The 18,148-nt window shown below is 39.7% G+C and overlaps 1 protein-coding gene across 2 annotated transcripts in view; it reads left to right on the top strand.

The window, feature by feature from the left end:
• Positions 1–17,835, top strand: part of LOC113658406 (BTB/POZ domain-containing protein KCTD1) — a 19,027-nt gene extending 1,192 nt beyond the window's left edge. Inside the window, exons 2-6 of one of the 2 annotated variants that reach the window (XR_007144498.1) lie at positions 8,874–9,052; positions 12,595–12,739; positions 14,348–14,653; positions 16,605–17,459; positions 17,508–17,835. Coding sequence is in view for 1 of the 2 variants with exons in the window: in XM_027170816.2 (XP_027026617.2) it covers positions 8,874–9,052; positions 12,595–12,739; positions 14,348–14,653; positions 16,605–16,763 (789 nt within the window). In the remaining variant the exon portion in view is untranslated. Of the gene's footprint in view, positions 1–8,873; positions 9,053–12,594; positions 12,740–14,347; positions 14,654–16,604 lie in introns of both variants that reach the window. The other variant, XM_027170816.2, reaches the window with a different exon arrangement.
• The last annotated feature ends 313 nt before the right edge of the window (positions 17,836–18,148 follow it).

Here is an 18,148-nt window from a genome sequence, read left to right as displayed (position 1 = left end):
TCGTAGAAACGGCGCTTTCTCTTTTCCAGACCTTAAATTGATCCTAGTGCACACTTACAATACTGTATATGATCAATCCTGGCTCTCTGTGTGTGCGCGTGTGTGTGGTTTCCTAGATGAGCACGAGAAATAGAAATAAAAAGAAATGAGTAGCTATGGAAACTTTTAACACTTCCTATTCCAAACCTTTCGTCCTGATTTCCTGTTTTCCAGTACACTCTCCAAAATCAAAGGTTCCGTTATAACCGTTCTATAACCATGTCTCTCTATCTCTTGTCCCCCAAGGGAAACCTTATTGAAATACACATGCTTGGCATGGCATATGTATCATGTCTCAAAACATCATTAGAATAAGACCTGTGTATTCATCAGCAGCAGATCATGGAAGATTTTAAGTAGGCGTAGATTTTAAATCAAAGGTCCCCATTAAGGGCTTTCCCTGGCAGAGCCTGTAAAAGTGCCTGCAGGAACCTTAGCGAGACATAAATAGTACTTAAAAGGACACAAAATTTTCTAACAGAAGCCCAGCAGAATTAGGATTTCCTCGTTTTCCAGCCAGCACACTGAATATCACCACTGGTTCTACTTATTGGATTCTTATTGGAAAAAAAATGTAGGTTTACTTAAATGGGTTTTTGATTCATTTCAATTGTATTTATATCACCCTTTTAATAATGGACATCTTTACGAGTATAAAATCCTGCTTCGTATATAGTGTCACTGGTGGAACCTTTAAAATGTGTTAGAAATATAAATCATTCCTAAAAGGAAACTGATTTTCAACAGAACCCAAGCAGAAGCAGGATTTTAACCATATCAAAGCCATTTATGTTGAAGCAAAGTTCCTGGAAGATCTTTTACCGGTTCATCTGACTTCATCCTTTACATTTCAGTGATGTTCTTTTATTTGTTCTCCAGAATGTCTTCCTGCCAAAACCCCGAAAAGAGCCTCCAGGAACCTTAGATGTTTTTGAAAACTTACTTCATTTTCAGAAAAAAATCCCAGTAGAACCAGTATATATATATATTACTTACGACTTATATATATATATAAATGAATCTTGTTTAAGACCCATTTATGCTTCAGCAAAGATCCTGGAAGATTTTTGTAACCTTTCTCCAGTTTCTGAGGTTCCTGGAAGACTGTTAATGGGTTTTCCAGGTTGTCTCTTTGGCAGAACTCATAAAATTGCTAACAGAAACCTTATTACTGGCAAATTAATGTCTGTTTAAGACCAAATTATGCTTCAGCAAAGATCCTGGAAGAAAGCATCGTAGCCGTTCTCCAGATTGCCTTCCTATACGCTTCAGAGGTTGCAAATCAAGTGGTTCCGAAGGATTTTAATAGGTTTTCCAGATCTCTCCATGGCAAAAACCCATAATCTAACACCAGCATTCTTAATAAAACATAAATATTCCTTTAATGAAACCCCAGTAGAACAAGTATTTCCCTCATTTCCAGCACATGATGAATGCCAGCACTGGTTCTCATGGGGTTCCTTTGGAAATCATTGGCTCCCAGAATCTTAATGAGACACGTTTTATTTTTCAATTTCAATAAGGGCCTTAAACTCTTTTATTAAAGTCTGTAATCACAGTCTGTGCTGGAACTGAGAGAAATAATTTGACCTTACAGGTTCGCTTTCCCTTCACACAAGTTATTATTCTTTAAGGTCAAAGTCTATACATTAGCATTATGTAAAGTGAACCCTATTTACTGTTTCTGATCACTGCCTCGCGGCCTTTAATGTTATTAAATTCTGTAATATGACTCACAGCCCGTAATGTTATTTAATTCCACTTTTCCTCCCTCAGGGCTCAGAGTCAGTCGTAACCTACAGACATACAGTGTTATGAGTGATTATTTTTGGCTGCTGCCAGACTTGGAGCAGATTCACTGCAGACATGCTGATCGTAGATTTTTTTTTTTTTGTCCTGTACTGTAGGTGTGATTTGCATTACACCTAACGTGATTACTGAGCCTATAGTCTCTCTGTTTATGGTAGGCAGTGCACTAGAGGGTGCTGTTATCACCGTAGCTCGATACACCGATCCCAGTTCTGCCCCCGAAGCAGCACACTTTAGCGTTGTAGAACTGCCGTGCTCGTTTCTTTAAAAAGATATATATATATAAATATATAAAATATATAAAAGATAGGTTCAAGTTTCGCGGCCTCAGTACATCGCTGATTTTTCAAAAATATTCATCGAAAAATAGGCTTCTCTCAGAGGCTTTGTACAAACCCACGGGCACTCAGACAAGGCACATGATTGGTTCCCGGCACGAGATCTGAGCTGATTGGCTGCGCATCATCGCATCCTCTCCCAGCTTCTTCCCTTGTTGTATCTCGCCACTCTCGTTCACGCTGTCAACTGTGTCTCGCGTATCGTGTTCGAAATTAACTTTTCGTTAAGCCCTTACAATGCCTCCTAAGCACCGTGCCCCTGCGAAAGATTGCTCTAGTGCGCCCAAGAGGAAGAGGAAGATGATGGCCATCAGTGAAAAGGTCAAACTTTTGGTCAATCCTACTTCGCGGATTTTCACCTATCGCGAGGGGTTCCGGTCCCCATTAACCGCGATAAACGAGGGATCACCATATATATATATATATATATATATACACAATATAGTTTTTAGGGTTTGTTCCTGAGGTGGAACAATGGGGTTTGTTTGTTTCATCTTTCCTAAGACGATTCTAAAAAGCACACTGAGTGAACGAGCTGGACTATTATTATTATTATTCGTAGTAGCAGAAGAAGCAATAGCAAAAATAATAGAAGCCATAGCAGTAATAGTAAGAGACAAAGTAGGGGCAGTAGTAGAAGTGACTATAGTCATAGTAGTAGTAGTTGTAGGAGCAGTAGTAATAGTAGTAGTAACAATAGGATCAGTAGAAGCATAGTAGTAGTAGAAGTAACACTAGTACTAATAGCAGTAGAATTAGAAATCCAGGTATAAAATATAATTTTATGTTGATTACAATGAACCTGTGATTTGCAGCTGGAACAGCTGTCAGAGCTGGAGTAATAAAAATGAACCCATTCTGACCAATCAGAATGGAGAATACAACAGTGATATTTACAGCATTTAGCAGACACCCTTATACAGAGCGACTTACATTTTATCTCATTTTTAATACAACTGAGCAATTGAGCATTAAGGGCCTTGTTCAGGGGCCCAGCAGTGGCAGCTTTTGGTGGACGTAGGAACCGAACTCACGACCTTCCCGATTGGTAGCCCAACACCCCAACCACTAGGCTACCACATCCTTATATACTGTATATGATACATGATATGATGTAACAATGTAGTTGTTCTGACTGAGGTTGAAGCACCAGACGTAATAAAGGGGGTAAAAACTTTCCTGCACTGATTTGGATGAGTGTAGAATGTGTACCGAGCAATCCGGCGCTCAGTTACATTTCTGTTTAGAACACAGTCATCGACTTTCTCTCGTTCCTTCCCCGTGGGTGGATCTCTGCTGGAGCTCTGTTAATACTTTATCAGCCTGAGAGAAGTTTGTTAGAGGAGATTTTTTAGATCAACACCACCAGAACCAAGAAGGAATTGGAATCTGATTTATTTTATTTGCCGGGTTTTTGCATCTGAGGTAACTTCTAGATTTTCTTTTTTTTTTTCTTCCTTTTTTTTTAATATTTAAAACCATTTATATAATAAATAAATAAATATTTATTTATTCAGTAAATAAACATGAAATGAATTTATTACTACAATAAACATTTACTATTAATGAATAAATCTTACACATTTGTCGAATTTACAATAAATACATCATTAAATGGGTTTATTCTTGAATTGTTTTATAAAGTAATAAGCATCTATTCTTGAACGTGTAATATTTTATTTATTTATTTATTTATTTTTCATTTTAATTAAGCAACTGTACTGCTGCCAGTTTGTGAGCCAATCTGTACTAGATAATTGTACATTATATCTTGTAGCTTAGAAATGCCTTCAAAAACACTTAAATAAATGAATGGATGGATGGATGGATGGATGGATGGATGGATGGATGGATGGATGGATGGATGGATGGATGGATGGATGGATGGATGGATGGATGGATGGATGGATGGATGGATGGATGGATGGATGGATGGATGGATGGATGGATGGATGGATGGATGGATTCCAATACATACATCAGTTCCATGTGAGTGAATGAACTGAGTAACAGCAACACAGTTCACCCAGTTTTGAGTCCTGATTATGAAACATGTTTCAATTCTCATAATAAAAATATAACACTGGAACAGTTGAGTTTTAAATACTTGATGATATTGATGGTTCTCATCCGCCATTTAGATGAAGATGAGTCTGGTTCCTCCTAAGGTTTCTTCCTAATTTTCAAAATGAATCAAATTCAGATTTGTTCTTCTAATACGGAAGACAATTTGTATGTTAGAAATTCTTAAATGATGTATAACCAAAGTAGCTGGAAGAGGAACAGCACAAATCTGAGGCTTCGAATTGACTCATAACGAGTCGTAGCCGATTCATTCGGATCATCGACTCGTCCCTTTATGAATCGTTGTCGTGCTGTACGGAAGCCTGAGGTTTACACTTCAGTTTAGATCTTAAATACTTCTATATAGTGTCTTCTGATATTGACGGATCTAATCCTTCTTTCAGATGAAGATGAGACCTCTTAAAGTTTCTTCCTCATCTCTCAGGGAGTCTCAGGGAGTTTTCCTTCACCACTAATAATTAATAGTGATCATTTACGTATAATTTTCGGCGTGCACAGCTTTTGTAGTAAGATTATTCAGGTCAGGAAGACAATCATCATCCTCAGATAAGTGATGAGAAAAGTCAGCTACTGTATAAGCATCAGGCTGCACATCTCCGTCCTCTTTTTTTTTAAGCAGATTATACTTTCGTTCTGCCGAATCTTTACGTTTGTCCGACATCTTATATTTCCTGCAGGTTCCTATACAATCGGGTAGTAAACAACACCTCCGTCTGAATCCTCTTTTCCCCCCTCGAGACATTTTTTATTGATTTTTGAAGACATGACTCATCTCATATTGAGAATATTCTTGGATGAACTTTGGATTTCATTTTAATCTTCATTTCCTTCAGATGTCTATTTACTCAGAAGAGATTTGGGCAAAATGGAGAAGATTTAAAGGGCTGTGGTATACGACGGGATTTGTAAACCGCACCTTTCTACAGGAAAGCCTTACACGGAAACTCGTATGACAGACGCACACTCCACATGAGTTAGTTCCTGTTCCTGCTACTTATCCTCTGTCCCTAGCATTGTTTTTTTCCTGCATGGAAAACTTTTTTTTTTAACACACTGGCACTGAAGACTCCTTCTCCATATTCTTATATATTATTTCCTCAGCGAAAACGTCACCACATCGATGATTAAACGCAACCCCCGCTGCCTCAGCCAGATTTCTGCACAGCACTTATTCTACAAGTTGCAATCGAATTTCTGCACTTTATTCACTCAAACATCTCTTGTGAAAGAAATGTCCAATTAGAACCAAATGACCAAACGCGTTATTAATACTAAGGGGGGAAACGATTGGATTTTTTTGGCCAATTCACAATTTAAAAGACTAAAAAAAAAATTTTTTTATAAAATAAATAAATAAATGAATATATAAAATATAATTAAAAAAATAGTTAAATGAATTTATTTTCTATGTAGAGAAATCTATGTAAGATTATAGACAGATTTTATCATTGTGTATTTTACATTTACGGACATATTTCTGCTATAAAAAGAAAGAACTACACAGTAATAATAATAATAATAATAATACAATAAACATCTATTATTTATATTAGCGGATAAACGCTTTTGATCAGTATTTGATTTACAAGCTAGTTTTGTTTTGTTTTTAGAATGACTCAAATTCAGATTTGTTCTTCTAATACGGAAGACAACTGGTATGTTAGAAATTTTTTGTTAGATTTGGCTGTAACTCTGATATTAAATGATCTCTACTTCATCAGCACTGGAAGAGGCACAGCACAAATCTGAGGCTTCGAATTGACTCATAACGAGTCGTAGCCGATTCATCGACTCGTTCCTTTATGAATCGTTCTTGTGCTGTACGGAAACCTGAGGTTTACACCTCAGTTTAAAGCTTAAATACTGGTCAATAAATATGGTATCTCCTGATATTGATAGTTCTGATCCTTTATTCAGATGAAGATGAGTCTGGTTCCTCTTAAAGTTTCTTCCTCATGTCTCAGGGAGTCACTCTGGCTTGCTTATTAGTGATACATTTAAAATGCATCAGCCATTTACGGAGAGCCTGTGCCTATCTCAGGCGTGATCGGGCATCAAGGCAGGATACACCCTGGACGGAGTGCCAACCCATCGCAGCGCCTACCTACTACATGTTAGCTGTTAATATTGTAGCTAACATAAGTTACTCTGGACACAATATTCTGTCTCGGTTGTTCTCCGTTTTGTCCGTGTGTTAATAAAATTTTCTAATGAGGTTTTGTCCACTTTACTGTCCAAAAACATGCCTATGGGGATGTTTCTAATGTCCTAATGAGGTTTTGTCCACTTTACTGTCCAAAAACATGCCTATGGGGAGATTTTGGCTACTCGGAATTGCCCTGAGGTGTGGATGAGTGTGAAGGTGTGTGTTCGTGGTGACCTTGTGATCGACTGTCCTTTTTCCTGTCCCTGTCCAATCCAAGGTGTAATCCAGGCTCATGTCCCCGTGACATGCTCTGGATACACCACGACCTTGAGCAGGATAAATGGTTAGTAAAGATGAATAAACAGATCCCGGTTAAGGAACTGTGAAAGTGTAGGATGTATAACACCGGAGTCCTGAACGTTAAGCAGTCACTTAATAACTTGTGTGACGGTGTTTCCTACTTCACTCTCTACCCGTCTATGTCGTCTCTCTCTCTCTTTCTCTCTCTCTCTCTCTGTCTCTCACACCACGCACACACAGTAGGAGTGCAGGATATAAGTGAAATGGTGAAGAAACACATTATCTGCGTAGTGAGTGTGATCCTATTCCTTGTTCCTGCAGCTTAACTCAGGTCTGTGTTTTGAAGAGCAGCAGTGTGTCCCCCTGAGGCGTCGCTGGCAAACTCTCCTGATCTTTCACTCTTTCTCTCTCACACACACACACACACACACACACACATTTCTTAAGCGATGCATGGCGTCTGATGGAGCTCTTTCTTATCAGCAGCAGCACAAATGCAATGCAAATGGAGCCATGCTCGCTGAAGGCCTTCACTCTGAGGCAGGCTTAATTGGTAAAGAGGGAGGCATGAAGGTGTGAAAATGACACCACCGAACATATGAAATATCAAAATATGGAAGCTCTGCGATTTATATATATATATATATATATTTGTGGTAAATATAAAGAGAGTAGCTGCACTACAAAGAGACGCAAAGTGACCTGCAAAGTGTCTTTATTCATCGTGTCGCTAATGTAGCTGCGTATTTAAGAAGTGGGTCAGGGACACCGCACACATGGAGGTCTTTCTCAGCATCTGCTCTGATTAACGTTACAGATCTCGCGGTAAGAAACACGGAGAGATCCCTGCCTTTTCGTTTTCTTTGTTCGGGTTCTGCACAGGATAACGTACAACGTACCTCTGTTACTGTACGTTAAAAGGAAAATAAATCGTTTCGAAAATCAGCGCCAAAGGCAATACATAGGTCGTACATTAATATTAATCAGTTTATTCCAATACATCGATCCTATAGTATCGTTTCTATAGTAACAACATAAGCGTGAACTGATATGATGTCCGCTCTATATTTTGCGTTACGTTTCTATTTATGTAAGGAGTCTACTGTGTCTGTGTTTTGTAGCTTATCGCTAATAAAAACAAATTCTTTCTGCTTTCTGTCTGTCACGTTAAGCCACTTTTTTTTTGTTTGTTTGTTTTGTTTTTTCTCCCTTACTAAATTCATAAGAGAGAATTAAAGAGAATCTGGGAAGAAAACAAATGTTTAAATATTTATCGCCGTTATAACATAAGTGAGAATGAGTGGGATTTCCCACAGCATTAAAACAACAATAAAGGGAAAAAATTACAACGTCGTTCTTTATTCGGTAGAATTTTAACCCTGGGTAAAACACTTCGAGGGGGGTTTTATGTGGAAGATAACACACTTTGGTTTGGTAAAAGTAACTCTGCTGAGTCATCACTGTGTTGTGATTCAAGATTTGCTCGTGTTTAATGATGTCACTCCGTGTCCTAGACAGCATCAGCGAGTCTGCAACAGAACTGTACAGCAAATATGTTGCTCGACACATATTCAAAAAGAAAACAAGAAAACATGACCGAGATCTTTTTCAGCATTTTACATTTACATATTTTACACAGAGTGACTTAGATACATTTTATTTTATACAACCGAGCAGTTGAGAGTTAGGGGCCTTGCTTAAGGGCCACCCAGGGGTAGTAGCTTGGCAGGGTTGGGACTTGAACACATGATTTTTATTTTTTTTTTCGCACTCCGTCAGATCGGCAAATTCGCTGGGCGTGTTTAAGGCCTTGTTAAAAACCCATTTATTAGAGGTAGCTTGGGGGGCAGTCTGAGGGGGCTTGGCCTTTGGGTTCTAGCTAGTGATAGGATAGCATTCTGTTTTTTTGTTTGTTTGTTTTTTTTTTGTTTTTTTATATTATTTAATATGTGCTATATAAATAATAATAATAATTTAAAAAAAAACATGACTTTCTGATCTACAGTCCAATATCCTAACCTGTAATCAATTCCAGTTCACTACTGAAACAAATCTCTCAGTGTTTCTTCAAACCCCTATCACTATTCCTGTGAAATTTATTGCGGTCATTACTTCAGCACCTATTGAACTTTTCCTGTTGTTTGTGTGTTCAAAAGGACAACCGCTCCAACATGTCCAGGCCGATGATCACCAGGTCTCCAGCGTCTCCTCTCAGTAATCAGGGCATCCCGACGCCAGCACAACTCACCAAGTCCAACGCGCCTGTGCACATCGATGTGGGCGGCCACATGTACACCAGCAGCCTCGCCACACTCACCAAGTACCCTGAGTCCAGGTGAGGCTCCAGTGTTTTTTATATTAAGAGGTTTTTTTTGTCTACAGTGGTGGCGGTGGCTCTGGGCGGTTGATGGGAAGGTAGGATTTAAGCCCTGGCAACACCAAGCTGGTACTGTTGTGCCCTTGAGCAAGGTTCTACACAACATCCTGAGCTGTGATATGTTAAGAAGTTAAAGTTACAATGTACTGTAAATGTACATATGTCAAATAAAGTCTTCTTTCGGGTGGGTTTATCATTTACAGTGCATCACAATGCTAATGGCATGCGTGGTTGCTATCTGTTGCTATCTCTCACACTTACTTCAGTTGTTTGCAGTTTCTCAAGTTCTACTCATATCTCAATGGGTTTCCAACGGGTTCTCTGTTGTTTTTTTTTTGTTTGTTTTTTTGTTTTTTTCCTAAAACAATCTTGGAACTGGATTCGTTAAACTAATTTGACCCTAGATGTGAATGAGTGTCTACATACTGCCCTAGGATAGCCTACAGGACGTTTTACAAACTCGCATCAAGGGATCTGCTTCGGATCCCCCTTGACTCATGACACCATAGCTTGGTGTTCACAAACCTTTCCACATATTCTTTAATCGGTATAAAAGGGAACTAGCAATGACAAAGGGGTAAATATTGTTTTTAGAGCATGGGGTGATTCGCATGTGAGACGGATACAATGCATTCTCTTGTCCCTCTCATTAACTCTCTGTCGGCTTGACGTCGTCTTACTGTAGCACCATGTCAAAACGCATCTATCAGACACGATGACGTTCTCTCACACATACAGCCTGGACAATCGTTGCTCAACATCATACCGTTCGAAGGAGACCTGTGGAAGACAGGAATTCATCAATTACGTTTTAAATCAGTGTCGCATTTCATCCAGCAGCTAAACTCGGTATCACTGCGGTAAAAACTACAGCACTAGGAACGGCAGTAACCGGCGAAAATGGCTAAATTGCGATTCAAGCCATAAGGCAGTATAGTAGTCTTTTGTAAATTGCTTCCACTCCATCCAAAACCATCAGCTGAGGGTTTTTTTTGTGGTATGCCTGTTAGTTTTTGCTGGAAATGTTTTAACCCACAGAAAACATTTCTACACAAACAAAAAGGAGATTGTGTGCAGCCGTAGCAGGCCGCAGGATACGAGTTCCATCTGGAGGCTGGGAGCCGGAGCGCTCAGGCCAGACCGCAAGACCAGCACTGAGGCCAGGGGCCACTTCCTCAACCAGATGGCCCTTGTACCCCCTTCACACTGAAGGTCTACCAGTTTAATCAGATTTTTTTTTTTCCTGTAACAACAGTTTATTTTAGTATTGTTGATCTATTCCTTCATAGTCAAGTGGGTTTTTATTACCAAGCTCCTACGTAGTTTGTATACCCTGGAAAGAAATATTGTTTTTCCAGGAACACTACACAAGAAACCATACATGAAGTCCAGTCCAAATACACAGAGAACAACAGGACAGTGGAGTAAAGGAAACAATGAACAGTACAACTATTTACTAGTGTAGCAACAATGTGCACAGCAAAACGAGTCAGTTCCAGCAGACATAAGCTATATGGACGTGTTAGGGGTTTTTGTTCTCAGAAAAAGCACATTGAAATTTTTTTCTTTGCATATCCAATTATTGGAGGTTGGGGTTAGAATGCAGGGTCAGCCATGACACAGCACACCTTTAGCCTAGATAATCAGCTGTCCACGACGCACACCAATCGGGTTACGACATCCATATTACCCGATCATTTAAATTCCCATTCATAGAGCCGTTCTAGCGCTTCACTGCTGCCGTGATCTAAACTCCCTCCTCCAACCCCGACTCCACCATGCCGGAACCCGTGTCCGCTGTACCAGTTTACGTCATAAATCTCCACATATTTTTCTCTCTCTCTCTCCCTCTCTCTCTAATTATTTAATTATCTATCTATCCATTCATTTATTACTTTCCAAAAACACGTAAGTGAGCATATCAATACCATGCATGCTAGTGGTTAAGTTATACGGGGGGGGCTATTCTATTTAGTAGTCGCTGCTCTCCCCGCTCTGTCCGTGCATGTGCACCGACGGGCGCGTGGATTCTTGCCCAGAACAGAAACATACCGCCAACACTAACTGTATGCATATCATCTAATAATTCCCTTGTGACAAAGTGGTCCTGACAGGAAGAGGGTTATTTTCTCAAGGGCCCGATGGTAGCAGCTTGGCAGTGTTGGAGCTTGAACCCCCAACTTTCCGATCAGTAACCCGGAACCTTCTTCATTTGAGCTGCTACTTATCATCTCACCATCATCAACCAAATTGCTTAGTTTCCTAGTGCGACTTACATTTATCAAGCATCGCGTTAGTTCTGGCAGGCCACGTCTACAAGCGTGCATCAGCTGTTAATCAGCTGTCCACGACGCGCACCAATCCCGTTACGACACCCATATTACCCGACCATTTTAACTCCCAATCGTTGAGCCGCTTTCTAGCGCTTCTCTGCTGCTGCGATTTAATCTCCCTCCTCCAACCCCGACTCCACCTGTGTTCGTTGTACCAGTTTACGTCATAAATCTCCACATCTCTCTCTCTCTCTTTCTCTCTCTCTCTCTAATTATTTAATTATTTATTTATCCATTTATTATTTTCCAAAAAAAAAAAAAACAACTCTATGCATGATTAATGGTTCTGTTATACGGGTCTATCCTATTTTCTAGTCGCTGCTCTCCCTGACAGAAATGTTGTTTATACAGCTAACCATCGGTAGCTTCATGGACCTGGGCTTTGATCTTACAACCTTCCAAATAGCTTAACCACTGAGCTACCACTGCCCCTACTGCTTCATCTTCCTCATGTTCCAGCGCTAGGTTTAAGTAGTCCATGCTGTCAGCACTATGCAGTGAGCGTTGTTCTTCCTTTAGACATGAAATTTTAATAGCGCCAGTGGCAGGGCGGGATCATTTGTACTGTACATAAAGACCAATACCAAACTGGCAGATAGAATGCACAGTTAGAAACTCACTGTGTTGCAAATTCATAGGGTTTTTGTTGAGTTTGTCTCCGTGGTCAAGTTTTTTTTTCCCAGTTCAATCAGCAACAGGTCATCAACCTCAATCAGTCTATGCTGAAAAAAAAATGAATACACTGCTTAAACTTAAGACTCCCGAATGCAAGAAACTGCGAGTTTTTGCGAGTAAACCAATGAACCTGGAAGGAAACACATCCTTCCAAGCATAGGACATTCAAACCTCTGCACAGACAGCAACCCAAGCTCAGGATTAAACCCGGGACCCTGCAGTTATGAGGTGGCCACACCACCTGCTACACCAACCAAAAGATCTACACATAAATACCTACACATATCTTGAATGGAGGTATTTTTTTTAATTCTGTCAAGCTTGACTACCAAAAATAAGCATCTGATGACGTTTAAGCCCCGAGTCTGTTATGCATTATTGCAATGGTGAATTTCTTTAAGATCATGTAGTAATCTTTCTCTCTCTCTCTCTCTCTCTCTCTCTCTCTCTCTCTCTCTCTCTCTCTCTCTCTCTCTCTCTCTGTGTGAGCAGAATTGGCCGTCTTTTCGATGGCACGGAGCCCATTGTTCTGGACAGCCTGAAGCAGCACTACTTCATCGACAGAGACGGTCACATGTTCCGCTACATCCTCAACTTCCTCAGGACGTCCAAGCTCCTCATCCCTGACGACTTTAAAGTGAGTGAGAGAGAAAGAGTGCGAGACAGAGAGAGAGAGAGATAGAAAGAATGAGATCTGGGGTCAATGAAGTGTCCCCATCATATATATTATCTAAAGCTTTCCTTCCGCTGATGGATGCAGCCATTACGACGGTAGCTGATGTCAGACGTTACAATCTACCGAGCACGATGCACAGATGGCAAGAACAAGCTTCTGTGGTCCGGAATTTGCTGAACAGAACACAGCCATTGAAACAATATGCATGCCTTGATGCACAAGTGTTCTGTAATCAGACGTGCACATTACTAGCTTTGTTCTGGCCATAAAACGCATTTGCATTCCATTGGCCTGCTCTTGTGTGTCATTTGGCCCTTAATTACAAATTTGCCTCGGGAGAAAACAAATAATCCCATTATCTGATGGTCTGTCCATGGGGAAACTATGTCAGCTAAAATAAGCTAAGACTCCAGAGTGGCTCCGGTTCACAGAAAGGCTACATTTTATTCAGAAATTCTTGGAGAGTTCCTGGCTATTTGGTTGTTGTTTAATCACCCTACAATTACCCCCTTAGTGGTTTTCATGTCTGGTTTTCATGTGTTGTTGCAAAGCATGTCTGTGAGTCTGTATTGCTGATTGGATTAATTGTCTTATGTGATTGGTTAGTAGTTCCAGCTGCAAAGCAAATCGCAGGTTTAGATGAGGCCTTGTTCTAATTTGTTATCATTTCGATAGAAACAGCGATTTCACAGGTACAACCGTTTCTACGGATTAATCTTACAAGACCTATCGTAAACACGGTTCAAGTGAGAGCGAAGAAACAGGTTCTAATAGTTATATAGACCCGATATAGTGACGTTTTCTACGAGGAGGTTAGGGTTAGGGTTAGGGTTAGGGTTACCCAGGGAACTTACAGTATATATTATATATATTCTTATGTAACTAGAAATATATTTTAGACAGAACATCTTGAGGAGAACACGATTGCGTCCATCCAGCAGGGTTCCCTCTTCTGAACCATCTACTGTTAGCATCATCGTTGACATGTTAAGTTACAGTACTACAGAAACAGTCAATTTCGGCTCGTTATTTACATCTACCATAGTTTTACGACTAGAAGTGATCATTTGCTAGACCTTGACATTCCTCGAGTTCAAGTTACCTTCATGCTAACTCGGTTTACGTGATTCGTGACATAACCTACAACACAAGCATGCGGAATATTAAGACCACGGCTTATGCTCTGATCAAAATGACCTTGGCCGTATCCCAAATGACATACAGCACTACACAAGCTATGTATTACGCTCACTACTATCTAGTGTATGAATTTAGAAGAGTAATATTCTAAACTTTTTGCAATTTTCCGAGCGACCAATCTACTCACACCATTTACTCTGCAAAACAGCGTAGAATAGTGCATTATTGTGTGATATATTAGAAGCATCGCACGTGACGTCCTAAATAATCAAGCAAGCCGCACGGAACATCCTTGGTACATGCACTAGGCAGACAATAGCTGGATGTGTGCTATACATAATGTCTTGTTGCTCTAGTTAGGCTGTAAGACTTTTTGTTTGTTCATCTAAGATGTTATCGCCGATCGTGTCTGTCCTTGATTCCTTGCAGGATTTCAGTCTGCTGTACGAGGAGGCACGGTATTTCCAGCTGCAGCCAATGCTGGTAGAACTTGAGCGCTGGCGTCACGAGCGGGAGCTCAACCGAATCTCGTGTCCATGCGAGTGCGTGGTGGTACGTGTGGCACCTGACCTGGGCGAACGCATCACACTGAGCGGAGACAAAGCCCTCATCGAGGACATCTTCCCAGAGATCGGAGACGTCATGTGCAACTCGGTGAACGCCGGCTGGAACCACGACTCCACACACGTCATCCGCTTCCCGCTAAACGGCTACTGCCATCTCAACTCTGTTCAAGTAAGAGCGTCGCTTCAACCGGGAAACTTTACTTGAATGAGATGCTACTTCCTGTCTCTCATTTAACTCCTTCAGGGGTCAGTTATAAATGAATTCATCAAATAAGGGTAGAATTGTTATGGAAGGTTTTTGCAAGATGGCTGCCCTAAAATTTTACTTTCTCTGTTGCTGAAAATGATTGTCTTGTATTAAAGAAGTAAGGAAATTGGAAAAAAAAAAAATATATATATATATATATATATATATATATATATATATATATAAATATATATATATATATATATATATATATATATATATATATATATACAGCATTTAGGAAAGAATATTTGGTTATCAACTTAAGACTTGAAAAAACTGATGCCAGCTCGAAACATCGCTCTCTAAGCTACAACATATTAGCGTGGCTAGTTAACGTTTGCTAATAGCCTGAGCCGTTTTGCCACACCTTTGCTTAAACCTACAGTGCAGTGCGTATTACCTCTGTCTGTACAGTATTAGCTACATAGCCTCAGAGCTAGCTAGCAAAAACTTTGTTCAACTATGATTTCGATGTTAATAGTGCTGTTGTGAATTCAGATTTTTAACCTCTTTGTTTAATCCACATTTGTTCAAGCTTGTTCAGTATGTACAGTAATAGAGTATTTTATTATTTTTTTTGTATTAAGATTGGAGAGAGATTCTGTTTGGCTTGAGGACATTTTTTTACTGGATGTAAATTGGTAAAAGAGTATTAGGTTCACAAGGTTTTTTTTTTCTTCACCATAATGTTGATTTTTAATTTAATTGTGTGTTTTTTTTTTTAAATATTGCCTTCATCTATATCCAAGGGACTGAGATGTGAAATTAACACCAGCAGCAAATAACCACATGCGTGCGCACACACACACACACACACACACACACACACACACACACACACACACACACACATGCTGGTAGGTAGTCCTCAGGCACAGCCTCTAATCCTGTTTGGTTATTAAAGTGAGCCCGCAATGGATGCTGTATGTGGACCTAATGGAGCCAGGATGTGTGTGTGTGTGTGTGTGTGTGTGTGTGTGTGTGTGTGTGTGTGTGTGTCTGGAGGGTGATGCAGAGGAGCGAGACCTTTGTAGTTTGGCAGGGGGGTTGCAGGGAGCCTGGAGCGACTGGAGGTTTGAGGGGGTGGAGGTTTAGGCTCAGAGATTTTGTGCTCCCATGCTGCACAGGCTCGACTCCCTGAGGCCTTTTGATGGAATGTGATGATTGTGGACCCACAAGGACATAGACAACACACAAAGACACATACACACTCATATAAAAGCACACACTCAACTAATGTAATGTAACTCCTGTATCAGGTCACACAATTGAGAATAAATGCTCACTTAATATCACTAACCAATGGAAAAAGCTTAACCGAGTGACGTTCATGTCATCGCACTTTATATTAAAGGGGGTGTTTGCAAGTTTAGTGTCCTCCTGCAAAGAAAAGTGCAATGAAGAGGATTATTGACAATATTGTTTGTGAGTTTCCTGTAAAGGAGAACGTGAGAGATGTGCCGTGACATTACGAATGGGGGCGGAGCTTATTTCCAAGTAGGAAAAATGCAACAGATGCTCGACATTTCGAAACTTCCAAAAGATCGCATTGCAATACTTTTCTAAATAGACATGTTCAGTTTTCAAACGATCCACGAGTCGGATAAACAGATCAGTATCGATCACTGTGTTACGTGTCATTACTTTTGTTCAGTTTCTTCAAATAACTTCAAAATCGAACCCGAACCACGGAGGTCCGTTATTTAATAGTCGAGGTTTTTCCGTCTTTCAGTGCGCACATACATTAAAAGTCTGTATTTATCTGATGGACCGTTTCTCTAAAGGTGGTCGGATGTGTAAAAGTTCCTCTTTTAGCATGTCCGTGTCCGTGTAATGGTGTGTGTCTTTAACCCTGTCTCTTCCGTCCCAGGTCCTGGAGCGACTACAGCAGCGCGGCTTCGAGATCGTGGGCTCCTGCGGGGGTGGAGTCGACTCGTCTCAGTTCAGCGAGTACGTCCTGCGGCGAGAACTGCGGCGATCTCAGCGAGGACTCCAGACTAACAGGATAAAACAAGAACAGCTGGACTAGAACCCAACTCTAGAAACTGCCTCAGAGACTTCCAAAAAAAAAAATAAATAAATTTAAAAAAAAAGGGGGCCATGAAGAGAAAAGACATTTCAGCAGTTGCCAAGCCGGCATCACTTGGAACACGTATTGTTGTTTTTTTTTTGTTTTTTTTTTTAGGGAACTTAAGAATTTTTTTTTTTTTTTTTTGAAGATTTGACACATGACCTGTGATGACATTTGGGAAGATCAGGACAGTTTATATATAAGGACCTTGTTGAAAACGGTGTCTCTTTCCATACATTAAATTTGAAAGCAAACCTTCCTGTTCTGTTTGCAATGCTATATACAGTATATATATAAATATATATATATATATATAAATATAAAAATAAGCATATATTTTGCTATTTCATATAATTGATCCATGGATGTTGTTTCCTAATAATATCATTCATAGGTTTATTACAGATCGCAACACATACAGTAGCGATGTGTTGTTTTCTCTTCTTTTTTTTTTCTTTCTTTTCTTTCTCCATATTATAACAAATAAGCAAAGATCTTGTACTTTTGTTCATCGGAACATCCTGATCATTTTTATGATGTTTTTCATTGAGAATTGTCGTGTGATACATTTCATTGCAACGTGTATTTACTTTTTACTCAGTACGATTATAAGATTAATATGAAATGTATCCAAAAAAAAAAAAAACCTCGCAGGTTTTTTTCGCTGTGAAAAAAATCGCTGTGAAAAAAAAAAAAAAAAAGTTTAAATGGGATGAAAAGGCCACTTATTAATTTTAATTTATGATCGGATATGACGTTTATCGCCTATTTTTATTTGTAAGTATCTCTCTCTCTCTCTCTCTCTCTCTCTCTCTCTCTCTCTCTCTCTCTCTCTCTCTCTCTCTTTCTTTTGCCCTCAAACCCTTTTTGACTGAATTTGTAATTATATTAAATACAGGTTCGTTCTGAAAGCTGTCAAAACTGAGCAAGTCATTTCGCCGTCATGTCACATCATGTCACGTCACGTCCGACGTCCCGGATGACGACGAATGTAGCAAGAAATTTAAAATAAATCACCCACAAAATTGTACCACGCACCAGTCTTGTAGTTTTCTCCAAATGGTGTCCTGGATTTAGCCTTTTATTATTTATTTATTTTTTTTTTACAAACGTATACTTAGAAGCAACATTTTCATTTGATTTACACATTCGTCCAAAATTATTAGCTTGTCCACAAGCTTTGTCAATTTCATTCATTCATTCATTCATTCATTCATTCATTTATTCATTCATAGCTCCAAGGTCTCAGGTTTGAGCCTCATCTCTGTGGGAAGGTCTGCTGCGCTTCCTCCACTGGCTTCCATCAGAAAACTGATGTTTGCCTACAAAGACAAAAGCAAATC

Source organism: Tachysurus fulvidraco, chromosome 1, assembly GCF_022655615.1.
Source record: "Tachysurus fulvidraco isolate hzauxx_2018 chromosome 1, HZAU_PFXX_2.0, whole genome shotgun sequence".
In the NCBI taxonomy this organism is placed as follows: Eukaryota; Metazoa; Chordata; class Actinopteri; order Siluriformes; family Bagridae; genus Tachysurus; species Tachysurus fulvidraco.
Note: the sequence above shows the minus strand (reverse complement) of the source record. Positions and strands in the feature narration are given on the sequence as shown.